Genomic DNA, 21,442 nt, shown 5'->3' with positions numbered 1-21,442 from the left:
CTGTTCTGTACTCCATAATTTTCCCAGATTATGGGTTTCACTTCATTTGTGGCAGAAAACAAACACTGTGCCTCTGGAGTTGGGGGGAAATTCAGGATCCCCACAAACAGTCTCAAAATGGCGCTGTTGAGGAAAGAAAAGGACTCAATATTTTTGTGCATTAAAGTGTGTTAAACCAACTCCTCCCCTTATATGAAGAATTCTTTGGGTGTCTTGAAGCAAAAGCAAATTGGAATGTGCCACACTGGCCTGAAAAGTGAGGATGTGGGAAATAGCTGTTGTTAAGCACTGTACTGAGTCAGTACAGTGGATCTTATCATTATTTCCAAAGGAAGACACTAAAAGTACCTGTTGCTCCTCTAGGAAATCTATTATTATTGAAAAGGGCAGATTTTTTCAGATCAAAAGTTGTAATTTTTCCATGTAAGCTCTTAGTGTTACAAGAAACTGTGCGTATAATAATGGTCAGTGAGTATTCTATGAATAAGAGCTAGTCTCTCCGAAAACATAGCACATCCCTTCCTCTCTCTCCCCACCCTGAACAAAGAACAGGCAGTTCTCTGAGATCACATGTTCACAGACAAAACTAGTCCCACAGTTAAATTTACCCATCCAATCACTTAACACTTATTATAGGGTTTGTCTTCACTGCAGAATTAGCCCAGATGATCGGCACCTGGCTCTGATTCTTTCCCAGTGAATAACGGGAGAACTTGTTTGTCCTCTAGGTAGACAGCAGGGAATTGTGGGATGGCATTGGAGTACTATCAGCACTGCAGTGGTTTAGCCTGTGTCCTCACTGCAAACTAGGCAGGTTACCAGCCCAAGTGAATGTGGAACCCCGGCTCTAACCCATTACGGCAGCCAAACTAGGTAGCCTAGGTTGAAAACACTAATAAGGTTTGGGTAAGAAGTTTTGTGTATGAATGGAAGGGGGTTAGGGGCAACACCCAAGTAAAAGCCCGGGCTAACTCTGCAGTGAAGACATAGAGGAGGCCAGCCAACATGAAGCACCCTCCTGTTGCATGATCCTGCCAAGGATCACATTTATATATATTGTAATTATTGATTTCAGTGGGACTACTTCAGGGAATGAAGTTAAGCACATGCATTAAATGTTTGCTGAATCATGACAGAATCTAACAGAACTGGCCAGCAAATGCAGAAATAAATAGAAATAAAATTCACGGTCACCAACATTTTTCAATCAGGCCCTTATAAATAACTTAAATTTATCGTCTTCTGCAACAGTCAAAACTAAAAAGGGAAAAGTATATATTGATTTTAAAGCGAGAAATTTGAATGTGTAAGCAATCTGAATACAAGGAGAAATGTGCACAACAGGACTTTTGATGGAATAAATGCACTTTACAATGTGGTGGGTTGTGTCAGTGGGTGTTTAAAAAAATCCTAAGTTGAATTTTACATGTAGATAAAAATACATACAAAAAGAAATAGCCAAATGTATAATGAACCAAGAGCTTGACTAAAATGTAAAATTGGCCAACAGAATGTAAAAAAAAATAGTAAAGATTCATTTTATACAGTATACTCAAAATACTTCTATTAAGTGTGCTATATTAAGCTGTAAGATTTGCCATATTGAGGCAAAACATAAATTTGTATGTTCACAGTTGATAGCATAACATCTCTCAAAGGAGTAAGTCTAGAAGATGGAATAGATCCAATGGTTTATATAAGGTTGTGTAGCAACTTTCCATTAAAGAAGGATTATTTCAATGGATTCATCACCTTTCATCTCTGCACACTCAGTTGAAGTATAGCAAAAAGGTAACCACAGAAGTTTTCTTTTCTCACATCACTTGAAAACACAGTGAGGTATATTTCCTTCTTTTTAAACTTTAAGGGCCTGATTTTCAGAGGTGCTCCAATTCAAGTTAATAGAAACTGTAAGTGCTCAGCAGAAGGGACCTTTAGTTTTTAGCCACACACTAGGGTAGGCACGGTCAACAATATGCTCCCGGGCTGTAGCTGACCTGGCTTAGTTCACACCTCCTGATAAAAATGACAAGTGTTTTGTCTCCACTAGGATTTTACAGCAGGATAGCTAATGCACGTTCATTATCCTGCTGTAAAGACCCCACCATTTCTGCAGTGAAGTCATAACCTGAGACTGTGAACACAGCTGCTAGCTGGCATGCAAGTAACATTTCTGATAGAGATACATATTTGCTGAGAACCTCTCCTCCATCAAGTCATCTCACAAAGACAATCAAGCAACTTCAGAAACCAACAACTTTCAGTGGATACTAACCTGAAGAATTCAATGCAGAAACCTAGAAGGGAAAGGTGTTTATTTTCTCTGTTTAAAAATACACACATGCAATCATCAAACATGGTGCTTCATTTCCAGTATCCTAGGGCAGCCTATATTTTTAAACTTGTAGGCTCAAGCAATTACCAGGAAATAAGGATTAGAAGATGTGTGCATCTGATCAGAATATTAAGTACATTTTAAAATAGAAGTCATGATTTATTTAGCCCTCTTACCTGCTTTTCCTTTCTGAATTAAATGCTGTTGATAACTTTATTAACTTCCCATGCAGCCCATCAGTCCCCATGGCAGGAGTTTTACCAAGTGGAAGAAATCTGATCTTTTGCAGTATACCTACTTGATTAATCCCTTGCTAGTACATCGGGGCAAGTTTACTGTGTTATTTAGGCAGTGAGCATACTTAAAAGCTCACAATCAACCCTAGTCATTTAGGAAGCTTTACTGAAGGTCCCACGTGTACATCTCCATGTAAGGAGTATCATGTTTTCCTTTACATCCCTTTGGGGAAAATTCCTACTCCTTAATGATCTAAAACCAGCAAATGGTATGACATTAAAAATAAATAAATCAAGCATAGAAAACCAAAAGAATAAAATCTTCTCACAAAAGACAAGGAATCGTCCTTTAAATTATTTTCCCACTTACACCCTTTCCTTGGTTCCAATTTTGTAATAGAGGCGGCTGGGTAATTTGATTTCAAAGCATGGGCAAAAAGAGACTCATTTCAAAAAAGAAATGAAAAAAAACAAAGTTGAAGAGATCAGTGTGTCAGGCACTACTCTTGGATACCATGAGGAAAGGTGTGTTAAGGATACCATGAGGAAGGGTGTGTTAGAAATACCTGAAATCAGACACACATTTCATTCCGTTCTTACAGTATTGTTGACTTAAATTAGGAAAAACTCAAAGACACAGATGCTTAACATTGTTTCACAAGGGAATTAACTCCAGAAATACATCATAGAGACTGTTAGAGACTAGGAGAAGGTATTGGAACACCTTCCCATTCACAATAGTGTATGTTTCACCAATAACCATTTCCTGTAACTCTGTGGTTTGAATACAGCTGATTCACCAAAGAACTTAAGCATTTGCCTAAATTTAAGCACTTTAAACTAACTTTGATATCAATGAAACTACTAGTATGCTCAGTGTTTTACATGTTCTTGATGAGTCAGAAGCCATCTCAGCAGAATATCACTGATTCTGATTTGGCCACATATTCCCTTCTGTTGCCTCCTCTCCTCCTTTATCGTTTGTAATAACTGAAGGGTTAGTATTAACAGCTTGATTCAAGAAAGCACTTTAAGCAAGTACTTATCTATAAGGGCATGCACTTAAAACCCACAGAGTTCAATGGAAACTAAGCATGTGCTTAAATCTAAGCATGTGCTTGTGTTTTTCTGAGTAAGGATGATTTTATGATTGGCCAATTAAGTCGATGACAAAAATGGGGCAAGATTACCCTTTTAAAAAGCTCAACAGCACCAATTCTTTGGCAGTGACAAAATGTCCCATTTTTACTTATTTAAGGGATGAGCTGCAGACTGATACAGCTTGCCTCCAATGAAAATAAATTTACAAGTGAGTAGATACATTAGATAGAATTTGATTCCTCTGTAGGAATCCTTTTCTAATTTTGGCGTGTACCAGCCTGCTGTAGATCTTTCATTTACTGAACAGAATATTGTTTAATTCTATATCCAGGTTAATTCTAGAAACATTTTAACAATTTAAAAATAATAAAGTATTAATTAAACAAAAGCAAACAGTTCTAATAGTGCTGAGAACATAAACAAACCTTATCCAGACAGCAGAAATAGCAACGGGAGTCCCTGGAGGTCAAAATACAGCTAGCTGCCTCTGCAACACAAAGCATCAGGGCAACGCAGCAGGATCAAAACCCAGACTCCCATCAGACTGCTCTGCTAAACACTTCCACAGGAATATCTGATTTCTTTTTACATGCCTCTGCAATTTTAGTCGGCACACAGAGACCAGCTCAAACAAGCCTCTAAGGTTATGTCTACACTAGAGAGCTTACAGTGGCTGCGCTATAAGATCTCTCGTGTAGCCACTCTATGCAGACTGGAGAGAGATCAACATAATAAATCCACCCCAACAACCAGTGGCTTATGCTGCCGAAATTTATAGTGCTGGGGGGATGGGGGGGGGGGGGGGAGGATATATTCACACCCTGAGCGACATAAATTTTGCTGAAATAAGTGGTAGTATAGACATGGCCTTAGCTTTGATAATTCAGCCCATTCCCCTCTGTTTATGGCCATTTAAAATTTAATTTGATGGACTATATGACAACCATTATTAAGTGCTGCAGTGTTGCAATGAAAGGTGGATGTGGAAGGGTACAGATTATGAGGCGGGGCAGGGAAAACAGTAAACATATCAAGCAAACATGTAACTTCTAGACTGGTAAATTTTGTGCAACTCAGGGCTGTAAAAATACAAATATTTTCAAGTAAACGAGGCAACAAACAAATAGGACCGTTACGGAGTGACATACGTCCTTTAGTCTCACCAGTCTGCAGAACTCACCTCCGGTGTCCCCAGAGGCCCGCACTCAGCAAGGTACTTACACGTTACCACATGATGGGATTACTCACATGGTTAAAGTTAGGCACATTCTTCACTATCATGCTACATCAAGGCCACAATTGCTGACAATATTACTGTTGTGTAGAGCAGCGGTTCTCAACCTTTCCAGACTACTATACCCCTTTCAGGAGTCTGATGTGTCTTGTGTAATACAAGTTTCACCTCATTTAAAAATTACTTGCTTATAAAATCAGACATAAAAATACAAAAGTGTCACAACATGCTATTAGAGAAAAGTAGCTTACTTTCTCATTTTTACCATATAATTATAAAATAAATAGATTGGAATATAAGTATTGTACTTATATTTCAGTGTATAGTATATAGAGGAGTAAAAACAAATCATTGTATGAAATGTTAGTTTGTACTGACTTCGTTAGTGCTTTTTATTTAACCTGTTGTAAACCTAGGTATATAACTAGGTGAGTTGATATACCCCCTGGAAGACCTCTGTGTATCCCCACAGGTACACGTACCCCTGGTTGAGAACCACTGGTGTAGAGGAACCAAGCCAAGCAAGCACTAGTTGTATCCTCTGTGAGGCTGTCGCATTAGGTGTGCATGTGGGGGGAGGAGGGGACATACAGGTTGAGATTTTCCTGTAGCGGATTTAACTATGCATCTTCGGTGACTTTTAATGGAAGATGTGTGGCTAAATCCCCTACAAGGCTTTGAAAAATTGCAATCTCAATTCCCATAATCTTGTGATAAAAATCAGAGTGAGTAAAGAATATACCAGCTGAATTTTCAAACCAACTAGCTTTAAATAGTCAAACTAATATAATCCATTTAAGGCCACCCAATCTGCAAAGCTGGTCCAACATTCTCATCTTGGGCGGTGATGTAAAAGGAACTTCAGTTAACTAAGAATTTTGGTTAATTGGTAGTTTTGTTTGCTTTTTAACCCAAACATGTGAGAGTGAGAGCCAGAAGATTAATTGCAGAGCTAGCAGCTGATAAATTGCATTTATCATGTATCTTTTGACTACCTCACCTGCACTCTGCCCACTAATCCATCTTCATTGTTCCAAGGCCTGTTCAGCTGATCTCATGGTAGCTAAGGCATGTGGCTCTGCACATTGATACGGGGAGGTGCCCCAAAATAGTACATTTACAATCCTCTAAGAACTTGACTATATGTATATTTAGTTTGCAGCAGGCTGGGGTGTGACTTTACCCCGCAGTAACCAGCCTACCATGCACTGACTGTCCATGAAGATCCTGCTGATGTGCATTAACAGTTCCTTAGTGTGCTTTAATCAAGGCAGGCTAGTGACAGGTAAAGTCACAATCCAGCTAGATGCGAACTAAGTGTTTGGCTAGACAAGCCCAAAAGCATTGCTATCGGAGTTTTTTCCTCTAGCAAAAGTGGCATATGCAGAATAAGAGCTTTAGTGGTATAGGATGTGTAATTTACTCACCTGAGTAGTATGATCATTCAAATTTACAGCATGCTTACAGAAACTTTTTACAGAAACACTTTTACCCCACCTACAAAATGTGTTACAAGTCTTAAACAATTTATCCTCACAATGCCCCTGTGTCAATATGTAGGTAATAATCATCCTCACTTTACATAAGGAGAAAAGGGGGTCAAAAGTCTTGTCTAAGGCAGCTCAGTGAGCCAGAGTTGTGATAAACTCCACTAGGGATGCTGCCACCAATCCACACTTTGGCTACACACACATACACACCCACCCCCATTTGGTAACAGATGGGCTCAAGCTATTAAGGTCAGATCAACCTGCAGTTGGAGAGTGTTGGTTACATATAGGGGTTTGATTCAGGCCCCCTTTCTAGTCTTAGGTCCAAATCAGTCTTCATGCTGAACACTAATTTATTTTTGTAAGTGAAAAGCTATTTCTCCCCTTATTCCTTAATTTATTTCCTACCTACAACTGCTACATACAATGATTTAGCATGCTCGGATGTCAAGAATACAAAAGAACAAGGGGATGTTAGAATTAAAAGAACAGGTCAAGAAAATAAATAAATAAATAAAAAAGCCAATCACGTAAACAAACAAACAAATAAATAAATAAAATAAGGCAGTTTTCTCTCTACCTGGAACACCTGCAGAGGAAACATGCACTGATTGTTTTCTTTATGAGTTATTAAAAAGTGAAGTAAAATGGAAGAAAACAGTGTATATAAAGAGAACAATCAAGGTGCATTTTCAAAGATGGACAAATTTACCTCCACTGAGTTTCACAGAAAACATACGTTTATACACTGTAGGGAACAATCTTTCACCGATGAGGGGAATATATGTTCTAAAAGGTTGCTTCATATCTACTCTCCTTATCTAATTTCTATTACTCTAGGACATTGCTCCTTTACTTCCACTTCCATATGATGTCAGAAAGATATGGTTTAAAAATCAGCATAATTTACTAGACTGGATCTGCTTGATTCTTTGATTATTCTTTAACTGACGTTTAAAATTATGTTTTATCACACAGCACCTATTCTAAATTTTTTGTTACAGGTGTATTATATCTGGAAAGAACTAAGAAGAATGAAAGGAGATGTAATAGTAAAAACTATTAAAAAATAATACTTCTCTGCATGGAAATTAACCTAACTCATAATTCTTCTCTGAAAATAAGCAATGTCTACTAACCTTTATACTTGGCAATACTAGTTTCCTGTGCAAGGGGTTAAGAGCAAGAACATTCTTTAAGGCTAAGTGACACAGGAATACAAGAATTAAGAAATGGATTTGGGATTTTGACCAGCAGAAACTCAGTTGCATATATTGACTGCACTTGTTATCTTGGGATAGAATGAGCTGATTTACTCATCCAATTCATGCTCCTGTAGTGCAGCACATCAGTGGCAAAAAGCTATGAATACTATCGGAAGCAGCTAATCCTACTGTCCAGGTGGCTGGACTCCCCATGAATTTAATTGAATGCTCTCAGTACATCCAGACCAACAGAAGGGCACTGGAGTGACCCAATGGTGTACATCTGGATGAAGCACAGCTGGAAAAGGATAACGTGCCAGACTGTATTACAGCTCAGAAAGGGCACCTTGTGATGGGCAAATGTCACTATAAAGAATTTCCTTACTTCTCTCCTCCATATGCATATATGCATTCCCCTATCTTCTACCCCTTTTCCTTTCAGGTTTCTGCTGGACAGTTAGGTCACCAATTTCTTCACTTTCAAAGTGCTTTACAAGCATTGGGCCACAGTCAGCTCAGGTTCAAGTTTGTCTCTACCACCAAAAACCCAAGGGCAGAGTCACTGAAGTAGAGGTTCCACTGAGGGAAGGTTACAGTAATAAAAAAGGGCTGAAATCTTTCCACAACCACTGTCAGCTCCAGCCTAGCCTCAAAGTGGATTATGCTCATTGGGAAATGAATGACAGGATGAGCTAATTCACTGTATTCTTTCCATAGTCTATGCTGATGTGGTGCCCACGGAGCACAGACACAAGCTACAGCTGCTCCCCCTAGGTAGCATTAACACTGGCTACTCTCCCATGTGGTGAATCACTCTGGTGTGCAGGAGGCCAGGCTGCGCAGGGATGTGGAATTGGTGAACCTAGCCCATTAATCTAAACTAAGTAGTTAGGCATGAATTACCTGCTTGTGTGCTGAAGCCACTATAAATTGTTGAGAAGGAGATTCGTAAATTTAATAGAGCTATATTTCTTGGATCTGTACTCCAACATAGAATTATTATTATTATTGAAATTCTAGCAGTGTGTAGGGGTCCCACCTGTAATCAGGCCCCCCTGTGCTAAGCACTGCACAAATATAGATTTAGAAGCAGTCCCCGCCCCAAAGGCCTCTCAATTTCAACAGACCAGGTGGGCCATGGGTGAGAGAAAGGAGGCATTTTAATCCTTAATTCACAGATGGAGAGCTGCGGCACTGAGAGATTGACTGACTTGCCTAGGGGCACAGACTGAGTGTGTGGGAGACCTGGGAACTGAACCCAGTCCAGGGTCGTACATACAAGACAAAAGGTGAGGCCTAAAAGCAAATACCACCCTTATTTAACCACCCATGATCGCTGTTCTCTTTTAGGATACTGTATATCTAGACCAGAATCCACTTATTTGCTGGAAGTGTAGGGAAGAGCCAAGAGTTCACTGACTAGATAACCTGTGTTAAAATACAACTCACCCTGTCCACACCAATGTTTTAAGTCACATTAGCTAACACACTGAACAAGAAAAAGACCTTTTATCCTACTCAAGACAAACCCTTTGGCTCCAGCATCATGTCAAGGCTATGTTTTAAAACTGCGACTTGCCAATTCACTTAACTGCAATATAAATTGGTTATCTCAGGGTCCTTTGTACTGATAACTTTGGTAACTGACCCACTAAAAGCACAGCTTAATTACTCTTACGTTAAGCCATTATGATCTTAAAAGGATACCCCAAAACCAAACAAATCTTAATACACAAAACCCTAATGACATGAAGTTTCATACTTTATTTAATAAAGTCCATAATTAAGAAGATTAAGTAGTGTTATTGTTTAACTGCAATACTAAAAAAAGCCAAACAGAGACAACTGTGGTTGAAAACAAGCCAATCACAGCACTCTATCTAACAGAAAGAGTTGCTATCTCTGCTATCAAATGTCTAACACTTAGCCGCCCATCCAGGCTGTCACAGGATTCATTTGCTGCAGTTTCTCAGTGACTGCTGAGGTACTTTCTCTGCACAATACTGCCCTCAGGCCTCTCTCAGTGCAGAGATATCGAACACTGTCTTTTTCCGACAAAGCTCCTGTATGATCTCATCCTGTCGTCCCCTTGTCTGGCCCCAGCTTGGCCTACTGACAAAAGCAAAAGCTACTCTGGGAGCAAGGAAAAGTTCAGCAGCTTGTTAAAGTATTTATGAAAAAAAAACCTGTAGCAAATTATTTCCTTCCTGACTTACCAAAAAAAAAACAAAACCACATGATCTGTGAACTCCATTTTACTTGCATAATAGGCCTTAAAATAAATGCATTATACAACTGAAAATGCTGGATTGGAAGGGCAAAAGCAGCCAAGCTCATGCTCCAAAGAGCCTTCATTTAAATCCTGGAACCTCTAGGGGTCCCAATCAGCACTATGCTGCAAGGAGAACTCAGGCCGCACTGAGGGAGGAGGCATTAAGAGGAGAGAAAAGACAGGCAAACACAAAGGCATGCAGGTAGCCTGTAGTTCAGAAGCAAATGAGCATGTAACTAACCTGCTGGGCCATTCCCTATAGGTGTCAACAAGTCAACGGAATTTACTGTTGATATTTTGGGAGCAGCTGTCATGAAAAGAGACAAACATCTATTTTTAAAAGCTGTGTCATCTGTCTTCAGGGTGGGAAATGCTGCATTCGACCTGCTACAGAGGCAGTGGCCCAGACACAGCAGCATGGGCTATAAGAGTAAATGGAGGTGCAGCCATTATGACAGGTTAAATGCCAAGAAACGGAGGCAAGAGGCACAAGTCATTAAATCACCATTACTATTGAAAAACCACACAATAACTTTTAATACTTTTCATGCCAGACGGGTCTCCCTAGGCACTCTCCAGAACAGGGGTCTCAAACATGCAGCCCGCGATTTTCTGCGGCCGGCCAGCTCCCCGCAGCCCCCCAGTGTTTACCTAGGGCAGCTCCGGCCTGGCGCGCACCGGGGGCACGGCAGGCTCCCTGCCTGCCTGCCCGGGAAGTGGCTGGGACCTGGGGGGCGGGACGGGACACCACAGAGGCCTGTGTGTTGCCCTGGCTGCGCCTCCAGGTACCTCCCCCGAAGCTCCTGTTGGCCACAGTTTCCAGTTTCCAGCCAATGGAAGCTGCAGGGGGTGGTGCCTGGAGGCGCAGCTGGGGCAACACACAGACCCCTGTGTCCCCTCCCCGCCTTCCAGGTTCCGGCCGCTTCCAGGAGCAGCGCGGGGGCAGGACGGACAGGCAGGCAGGGAGCATGCCCTGCCCCTCGTGCACGCCGGGCCGGACCTGCCCCGCAAAACCTTCTTGCACCCCGACCCCCTGCCGCACCTCACACCCCTCCTGCACCCCGACCCCCTGCCATAAGCCCCCTGCTGCACCCCACACCCTGACCCCCTGCCCTGAGCCCCCTGCCGTACCCTGCACCCCTCCTGCACCCGGATCCCCTGCCGCAACCTGCACCCCTTCTGCATCCTAACCCCCTGCCCTGAGCCCCCTGCCCAACCCTGTACCCATCCTGCAACCCCTGCACTCCATGCCCAAAGGGCTTCGGCCAAAAAGTGGGGGGAAAAACTGCACAAGTACACTATGTAGGAGCTGTGCCAGTAATGGATGAACTTTAGAAGAGTTTGGGGCAGATATTTTCCCCAACAATAACCTAACAGGCTTTGTTTTCACTAGGAAAAAACATGTATTCTCACCTTACAGCAGCTAACACGTGGCAACGAACATGGAAGTAAAAGTCCTAGTGAAGACAACTCCGTTTTTCGACTAACACATGTTAGCAGATCAAGATAAACCCTAGGCTCCCAGGGCTGGCGCAAGGATGTTTCGCTCCCTAGGCAAAACTTCCACCTTGCACCCCACTCAGCCCCCCCGGGAGCCCTGTGGCAGCTCCCCACCCCTCCACCCTGAGGTGCCCCCCCTGCGGCAACTCCCCCCCACCCCCTGGCCCCTCAGCCCGGGGAGCCGTGCGGCAGCTCCCCACCCCAGCTCACCTCTGCTCTGCCTCCTCCCTGAGCACGCCACCACCGTTCCACCTCTCCCACCTCCCAGGCTTGCAGTGCCAATCAGCTGTTTGGCGCCGCAAGCCTGGGAGGGAGAGAAGCAGAGCGGAGCAACATGCTGAGGGGAGGAGGCGGAGCAGAGATGAGCTGGGGCGGGGAGCGGTTCCCCTGTGTCCCCGCCCGCCCGTTACTTGCTGCAGGCGGCCCTCCCCACGCCCTCCTGCACCAGCTCATCTCCGCTCCACCACCTCCGTGGAGCATGCTTTTGGCCTCCCCCAACCACTTGACGTCTCAGGCGGCCGCCTAGTTTGCCTAGTGGTTGCACTGGCCCTGTAGGCTCCCAGAGTCTTCACCCTGACTGCTAAACACATGTGAAAACTACAAACTGCCTTCTCCTCACTAGGACTTTACCTCCTTTTAGTGGCAATGCATTAGCTAATAAAATGTAAGAACTCACCTTTTAAAGATGCACCCCATCAGAAGCTTCTCCTTCCCACCACACCCAATGAACCATCTTCCTTCATCTCTGTCCTTCCCTCACCACTTCCTCCTCCCTGTCATTTCAGATTGCCACCAGGTCTGGAGACCTCTACATGTTGCTCACATCATTACTCTGGCAATGACTGGACCCTCCAGTGTGCACACCACATATACACAGTGCTCTGGGACACAAGTCAATGGAGAGGTCTAAAATCCAGTGGGCAGCAATTCAGAGCTAAGCAGAGAAAACCTAAGAACTGATTTGCCCCAAATTAAAATGTTAGGGGGATGGAATAGTAGTGTATGGTGACCAGACAGCAAGTGTGAAAAATCGGGACGGGGGTGGGGGGTAATAGGAGCCTATATAAGAAAAAGCCCCAGATATCGGGACTGTCCCTATAAAATCGGGACATCTGGTCACCCTAGAGTAGTGAGAGGAAAGACATAGTGGCTGCAGGGCTTAGAGAGGAGAGGAGGCAGTGAATGACACTGATCTGGACCAATCCAAGCTTCCAGAAAACTTTGGCGATGATTGACATTTGAAGCCACTTGTTATCTGGCAAAAAGTCGTTTGTTCATCCCTATAGTATACACAACTCAATGAGTAGTTTAGCAAATTAATTTTATTTTGGTATGCCATTTACCTGCCCCTCTCCCCAAAAAAGGAAAAATAATCATAGTTCTAAGAAAATGGGATAGATATTTACAGTTGGCATCCTCATTTTTGAATGCATATTGTCTTATTGCCAATGTAACAATAATCTCTTTCTTTTTTCAGGGTGGGGTTGGGGCATGGGGGGAAACAGAACTTTATAAACACATTTAATGTTTGTGAAAAGCGGCAGAATGAATTTTCTCTTCATCCACAGAAAAGCTGCAGCACGAACAGCAACAGTGCCAGCTTCCCAACACCACCTCCTCGAAGTCCCTCAACCATACTGTGGAGTGTGTCAGTATAAATTCCAATTCTGGCCTTATTGTGAACTTGATACTAGTGTAAATTGTTAGGCACTTCTTCTACAAGAGTGAGGGACTTGTGTATTGCAAGAATTCTTGTATTGTGATACACAAAAAGGCCCATTTATATATCGGGGTGATATCCTGGTCCCACTGAAGCCAATGGGAACTTTCTTTTCACAGAAGGAATCAAAGATAATAGCCAGGATGTTTCAGGTCTTTTGGGACGCAACGTTCTTGCAGTGTGTCTGGTGGTCAATCCAACTGTTCAGCTGCCTACACAATACAAACCACTGCACTACACATTCCACTGCATTGTCCCAACATTTGCTCTCTTGTCTGTACTTCACAAACCGCTGTGAAGCCTCTGGGTTTAGAGCCCTCGGGTATTGTGCCTCTCCGATTTGCCAGTCATTCTTTGTTAAGGGGAGCTATCAAACTAGAACAGGGAGACCAGACCCTTAAATAAACTAAGGGTTTGCACATCTTCCAAATCTAGTCCCACAGTTAATGCTTGCAAAATGCTTTGGGATCCTAATATGAAAAACATTACCGAAGGGCAAATAGTTAACAGTCATGTACTTTTTCTTAAACACAAGACTGTTAAAATATTACCCTTTGCATTACAACAAATAGATGGATCAATTTAGACCGTTAAGAATTTGCATGTGATAAGTTTGCTCTCCAAAATTCCATTTTGCACTGAAGTCATTTGGAGTCTCACCATGGTATATGAAGACTCAGTGTTAACTGTAAAGAAGACACTCCTCAAAAAGGAAATACTTTCCTAACTGACAGGAAGTGCCAGTACCAACCCCTTTAACCATAACAAAGTGACTGATTCTAGTAAAGCAATTCCAACTCATGAAGGGAAAAAAGTTCAAAATATGCACAATAATAAAAAGCAGATCTTCAGCTCTCAAGACATTGGATTGCAAATACAAGAAAATGCCTCTGTAAAAAGGCTATTTTAGGGTACCATATCTAGCCTCTCAGTTATATCCAGATTAATTCTGCTCCGTTTAAAAGTAAAAAAAGATGTTTATTCTAACTATCAGCTCTGCAAACTAAATCTGAGAACTGAAAATCAAGCTATGATTTTCCCCACTTACATCATCCCAGTAACAAAGATTCTGCCGTTAGAAATTAGCTTACAATTTGGCCACTGATGCATGAGTCAGAATATACCCCAGCTTGATCTCCGAGAACTGTATGTCCTGTATGGCAATACTCTAACACACCCACACAAAAGAGGTTTTCAGTAACGTTAGCAGGTATGATTTGGGGGATACACATGCAGCAAGTACGCAGTAAGGGCAATTTTAACAGTTACTTTTCTAATTGGAACGTCCTTTTAAAAAAGATTCAGCTAAGCCACTTTAACTTATAAAAAGATGTTGGCAAGAAATTACTATTAATGGGAACAACTTTATTTTTTAAGGCAACACTTGACTTTCCTAATGATTTCTATGTAACACATATAGAAACAATAGATAGGGGATACATAACGAACCATTTAATAATCAGTGCATCTCATATTTTTGGATTTTTACACATAAAAAATGAGGCTCATAGTCATTTTAGACCAAATAAGTAATCTAGAAACTATGGGCTGCAGAGGGGTTTTCAACAATTTCTGGTTACCTCTCTCTAATGAAATTTTGCTTATCTCACATGTCAAAGTGGTGGACAATATGGAATAACAGCATTTATAGAAGTATCTTTCCTTAATAACATTAAAGTGTAATTGGTAGGAATGGACTCAAACCCTTGCACATTCCTCAACATTAAGTCCAGAGAAAGAAAATACTCCAAAAAACTATTTGATTTTAAAAAATCATGCGGGATATACATCAGCACATCTTGGGAGTAGGAAAGGGGGTCATTCAGATAAAGTTTTGAAGGTGTCCTAAAGAAAATCAACAAGCCAGGCTGGGGAAAAAGAAAATGTTATTCAGAAACTACACATGCAAGACTTCTTGACATAATAACTGAAGTGAGTCATGAAGGGAGCTATAAATACTGAGGAATATAGAGTACTTAGAAAGATCCAGAGAAAACGCTGAAGGAGAAAAGGTAGTGTCAAGAAAAAACTGACAGAAGATCTTAGCGGAAGTTGCATGAGGGAGTAGAATCATTGTGGCTTAACAGACCATAAAGCAGTGAGGCTATTTGGAATTTACTATGAACCCCTCCTGTCAGAATGATTAGGAGTGACCTTGCTTTTGTAACTCGGGTCTGCCCACCTTCCAATTTCCCCACTTATTGTAGTAGCTCTCACATGTCTGCCATGCGAACATAAGCCCTTCTGGGCACGGACTACGTCTACTGATGCGACTTTTCACAGATTCATTAATAGATGCCCATGGTTATGCTCCTACTCTAGCAAATTTGGTAACAAGGGCGATTGTGAAAAGTTGATGTTTATGGAAAAGGAAATGCAAATATTATTGGTGAAACACAAGGCAAAACAGGCACGTGTCAAAGCAAACACCTCAGGTCATTGGAATTAAAGGATGAAGCTGTGTACATGAGTAGGAAATGGTAAGCAAAGAAGGAGAGTGAAAAGAAGATTCTTACTATCACATGTTAAGCTAAAAATTAAAGATTTTTACTCCCAAATACATAAAGTTACAAGCAGCTAATGACAGAGACAGCGATACCTTTCTGGGGTTGCAAGGGAAATGCACCGAGTGAAGACAGATATGACTAAAAAATAATTATTTGCAGCAGCCAAACACAGACATAACATTTCCCTAGAAGGAATGAAAAACTGGAGGTTGTCAAGACTACGCAAGAAAAGTGAATCAAGAAATGAAAATGTCTAAAGACTGACAACCTTCCCTCTGCCAGCACCGTGATGGGATCCACATCAGGAAAAAGTTGCAAAAGAAATTACACGGCACCTTTAGTAGGTCTATTTTAAACATATTTAGAAATAGAGGAATCTTAATGCACACAAAGCTGGATTTAAAAAGCCTCTGATAAGATTAATCAGGGAAAGAACAGATAGCTATCACTGGAGATAATTCACAAATGGGAGATCATGCCTAATAAATTGGATAGAACATTTTGAGAGCCAATAAATATTTCATGGAGGTGCTTAGAGGAGTGAAAATCATGGACAATTTATTGGACATTTAGCAAAATTAATAATCTGGTAATCACACAAAAGGCAAATCCGTGAAGTCAATGAGTATGACATAAGGCATGACCCACTATTTGATAAGGAACTGCCTTGAACACTGAAGGCAAAAGTTACCCATGAATGGAAGTTTGGCACCAATAAGAATCAGTGGTAGGATCCAATCAGTTCACTGTAAGAATTATTGTCTTGGAAGGAGGTAACATTTGCTGAGGTTGTGACTGTGGTGGCATGGCAGTCGATACTAAGCACGAAGGCAATACAATTAAGTATGTCCAATTCTGAAAAGGAGCAGTTATCTGCTCATTTTCCTAGATTGTGTGTGCTATATTGACATTAGTCAACTAAGAGAATAGGTGAAAATTAAGCACAGTAAATAAATGTAAGCAAGTGCGGCAAAAAGACACAAAACAATGGATTCTTCATCTCTCCCACACAATGGTGACATGTCAAGGGTCCATTATTGCTACTTTGGTAGAAAGCTGTGGTAAAATAGAAGTGAATGCATTGTTTGCCAGACTATTGGAATGGTGCTTGCATGGTATTATATAGGTTAAGAATAGGTGGGAATACTACCAAACAGCACAAATTGTAAGAACAAGTGGTACTCTTTTATACAGACACCTATGGCCCACACAACAAAAAGTCCACACTAGATACAGTTAGGATTGTAGAAGGAATTTGAAAGAATGAGACAAATAGACACATTATAGAAAGGCAATGCAAGAGATTAAGAGTTCACTAAAATGGTGGGATTGGGTGTATAGGTTCTCCCTGAGGGATTTTTTTCCATCTCAGGGTTATAGAATATTAAGGACCTTGTTTCTGGAAGTAACACTAACTAGGAGGAGCACCAGGGCAGCGAGTGACACTTTTTGGAGAGAATGCAGGGGTTCCCAGCATCAGGTATCCCTGGTTCATGGCCAGCACATTCAGTAGCTATGATGGAGCAAGATACTTGGTGATATTTGTTCAGAATTTGACCCTGAAAGAACTATTGATATAATGGAAATAGCCTTTTCCTACCAGCTGATTTTGGAGTGAATTTGTCCCTGTTGGCTGCACATACGGCCAGTAGCCTGTATCCAAGATCCAAGTCAAATCCTTGCTGTGCTGCCACTCGACTAACAACCTGTGAAGGGAAAGAGAAAGCTTCAGTGGGGGTTAATTCTAGCTCCTTGCAAAGTCACATTAACCTGCATATTGACACAAATGGTACACAACTGTCTGCTGCTGTGACATCCATAGCATATACATGGGGATGAGGCATTGTTCTCCAACAGTTTTTCAAACAAGCACAGAAACCTGCACTTTTGCATCTGTTATCTGTTCGTTCCCCTGGAGAGGCAAAGCTTAATACAAACAAACAGTAGAACTTTCATATACACTGAAGCATGACATATTTTATTGTATTTAGGAACTATCAGACCAGATCTTAAACACTGCTGCACAGACATTAACAAGCAGAATGCATTGTTCTTAAGAGCACTGTCTTGATCTTCTTGATTAAAAAATCCTCCCACCTCACTGCTATGCAACATGCAATGTTCTGGTCAGCTGCCACCCTCCACCCCAGAGGTGGCTGCACTTCAGTAGCACTGTATACTCTCTGGGAAATATCTTGGGATACCTTCTGGATAAACAGGATCTATAATAAAAGGTCTATATAAACAAAGTATTATCCAAACATATATCATACAAGCTGAAAAGAGAACTTAAGTAAGGTGTAGGCAATAGAGCCAGTTTTATTTATTTGTATTGCAACAGTACCAAAAGGCCCCAGCCACAACTGAAGCTCTACTGCACTAGGTGCCATGAGAGACAATCCATGCTCTCAGTAGCTTACAACCCAAAAAATAAAATATTCTTTTTCCTTCCTTGTCTCAGGATCAAATCCACTCGTTAAATTAAAAGACAGTGCACATTCGTGTGCAATTATCTCTGTTTAGAACCAGCTCTCAAAAGAGCAACGGTACAGAACAGAGTTAGAAACCAAGATACACAATAACCTATAAATGGTAATGAAATGTACCATTCTGTGTTAAGTAGTCAGTTCTATCACATGAATCTTCTCATTCCAAATTGTTTTCCAGTATCTACTTTTCCTAATTAACAATAAAGAATCAGATTTCCTTATTAAGAGAGTATTACTACAGATACTGCTGCAGTTTATGGATAGATTTTTGTTGATGTTAATTTGGAAACTAAAATTTATGCAACTGCATCAGGTGGTTTCCCCTTTCATTTTCTTTAACACTTCTAATCTCAAAATCGAGCACCAGAGATCTTCATGACAAACAAATAAGATTAAATTTGGAATAATCAACATAATAATATACAGGTCTGGAACACTGCAGCCATCCCTTTTACATCCAGTTTATCTATGTTAGTTGAAGAGATAAAGTAAAATTTTAGATAGGAAGAGAATTATCATTTAGGAGAAAAGGCCTGTTTATTTTTTGATAAATCATGAAACATTTTGAACTCAGTAAAATAATCTTCAAACCTCTACATGTAACAGCACAGTTGTTAGTATTGGTGTCTTTGTTAAGATTCAAGGTCTTGATCTTGCAAAATATTGATGCAGTGGGACAACTCACCTGCATAAAGTTAAGCTCATGCAAAAGTCTTCACAGGATCAGGGCCCTGGAGACATTAACAAAACCCCCAGATGGCTCATGAGCGGCGAGAAGCCTAAGCCCTTTTGGGATGGAAGGCTGTCAGACAGATATTTGGAGTTGGAGGATACTCACATTTGGCGGGCTCCAGATGTTTGCACCCCCTAAACGGAGTATCGCCAGAATCCAAATATTAATCTATTTGCCCATTCATACCGTCAGGTACATGTCATGAAAGAGATCTGGAAAAAGCAAACTGGAAGCTCATTTTTTAATCTTGTTAAAGGCTCCTGAGAGGGATGTCCTGTTATTATGCAAACATAATTGAAACTCATTTAGGCACCATCTATTCTAACATCGCACACTAGCTAATTTAAAGTGCAGCTCACTTCATTGAGATAAGAAAGAGAACCTGCCTGCCTGCCTTTATTAAAATGCTGTTTTGACTGGCACATTATCTGCAAGCTTAATATTTTGAAACTGGATAGGAATGAAAGCGGATACGTCTGTTCATCAATGAAACTAGAGTAAAGTGTGTTTACTTGCAAAATTCATTGACATTTTTATGCCTGGTTCTGTTTAAAATATGGACTAATGGACACAGATACTGATGGCCAAAGGCCAAGTAAGGACTTCCAACCAACATCTTGCTAATTATGGAAAAAGTTCTCGACATTAATTCAGGAAAGACACAATCATAGAGCCTGACCTATGACACACAGTCTATGATTATAGTAACGTTATTAGTCAGATCAGAAAGTCAGGGTCAGTTTAAGCCTAAATACAGAAAAGGCACTATCTGTTATGCTCATTATTTGCAACCAATTTTTATTTAATTTATTTATTTAACTAATTATAGTAAATATTCTTCTGTACTTGGCATGATCTTGATCTGAGAAGACGACTGGGTTTAAGGCCTCCAGGCTCATCTCTGATACCGATCACACCTCTGTGGCCCTGGGCAGGTCATATTGACGTATCCAGGCCCAATCCAGAAGTGATGTATAAAGTAATTTCTGTAAGTAGGAGTCTGTGAATCAATCTATGGACATGTAAATAATAGAACTGGTCCAGAAATAATTTTTGAAATTATTCCCTACATGAAAAATTTCATTAAAAATATTTTTTTCCAACAACAATCCAGCATGTGTAATCAAAAATGGACATTTCCTGTGGAAATCTCCATTTTGACAAAGCAGCCATTTTCTACTGGGGAATTTCCCTCCCCCCCGCCCCATTAGTTATACTAAGTAGAGGGACCACCCATTCTGTGCCTGATGGTGGATGCACTGCTAGGGTCTACAAAATGGTCTTCTCAGATGTCCCTCTGGGCTCCCCTCCTCTCCTCTGCCCTTTTGGCTTCATGAAGCCACACCTATCTCTGTTTTTATTGGGCATCTAAGTTAACATGAATAGGGCAGTTCCCACCTCTTAGAGCTTTTGTCCTAGGCTCTCTGCAAATTCACATAGACATCTCTGCATTGATTACATTTGGTTCACATTTTTGATACCTTCTTTGCAACTGTAACAGCTAGAGAACTTTTGAAAGCCGCCACCGCCACCAGAGCTAGAGACTTTCTTCTCTTCCTTCTTCTATTTTAAATCAACACCTATTCTGGAGAACGAGATGGCAGTCTTGGAAAGAAATACTAATTTGCTGACTGGTACAACCCAACCCAATTTGAATCAGTTTGTCTGCATTATAAAGTTTTATTGTGTTTGAACCCAACTGCAAATTAAAGTGAGCAGATGCAAGTTAGATTACACAGTGTGACCACAAGTTAGTGGTTAGGTTAGGCCAGGATGAATTGTGATCAGCATCATTTCAACTAACTCTGCAGGGTTCAGTCATGATTAGCTGATACACAACACCAGCGGCAATTTGTCCTGGCCTAAGTAGACTGCGAACTCATGTTCTGCAGTGAGTCAGCTAACTTAATTGTTTACCACCGTGGTCATACATGATGTAATTTTATAATGTAGAAAGTGCATCCCTGCTGGGCCAGGTACAGCGAGCCATAAAACTGGATTTAAAATCAGACCCATCTCTTATAAAAGGTGCAGCTGATAGTTATGCCAAGACCAGAAACTGAGCCTGGGGTCTCCTTCATGGTGACGTAAAAGCACTAGCTCAAAGACATTTGGCCAGCTCAAAGTCTGTATTTAAAATTTTTCTATGGAATTTTATAGAAGTCCTTAGGACATTCATAGTTTGCTACATGAAATGGTGAGGTTACTTTAGTTTAGATGTGTTAACAATTTCAAAAGGTGTTTTTAGGAGAAGTACATACACTATTTTCAGATTCCTGCATTATTTCAAATGGTTGCCTACAGGCAGATCTGACTGCATCCAGTACTTTAACACCTTTAACCTACACCACATTGCATTCGTGACTGAAACACCACATTTAGCCGCTGCGCCATAGTTCAGCAGGGTTCCGGCAGGCTGGAATCTCATGGGCATCAATAATGAGCAAAAAGATATTAGTGTTGGGTTGTAATAATGGAAAACTGATACCAAGTAAGCACAGAAATGCAGCTATCAACTTCTCTCATTAAAAAGTAGCACTGCTTTTCTTCCCCCTTTTTCTCCTTTTTGTGAGGCAAAGGGCATGACTTGCTGTAGCTAGCTCCACTCCCTGCCCTTCTT

The 21,442-nt window shown here is 41.1% G+C and overlaps 1 protein-coding gene across 1 annotated transcript in view; it reads right to left on the bottom strand.

Annotated features, from left to right (window-relative positions):
- The window catches only part of ZMIZ1 (zinc finger MIZ-type containing 1), a 472,315-nt gene that overhangs the window by 146,420 nt on the left and 304,453 nt on the right, over positions 1 to 21,442 (bottom strand). Inside the window, 1 exon segment of the mRNA XM_073353233.2 lies at positions 17,201 to 17,306. Coding sequence (XP_073209334.1) covers positions 17,201 to 17,306 — 106 coding nt within the window.

The sequence above is a fragment of the Lepidochelys kempii genome, chromosome 7 (genome assembly GCF_965140285.1).
Source record: "Lepidochelys kempii isolate rLepKem1 chromosome 7, rLepKem1.hap1, whole genome shotgun sequence".
Classification (NCBI taxonomy): Eukaryota; Metazoa; Chordata; order Testudines; family Cheloniidae; genus Lepidochelys; species Lepidochelys kempii.
The sequence above is the reverse complement of the archived record's forward strand: the minus strand, read 5'-3'. Positions and strand labels throughout refer to the sequence as shown.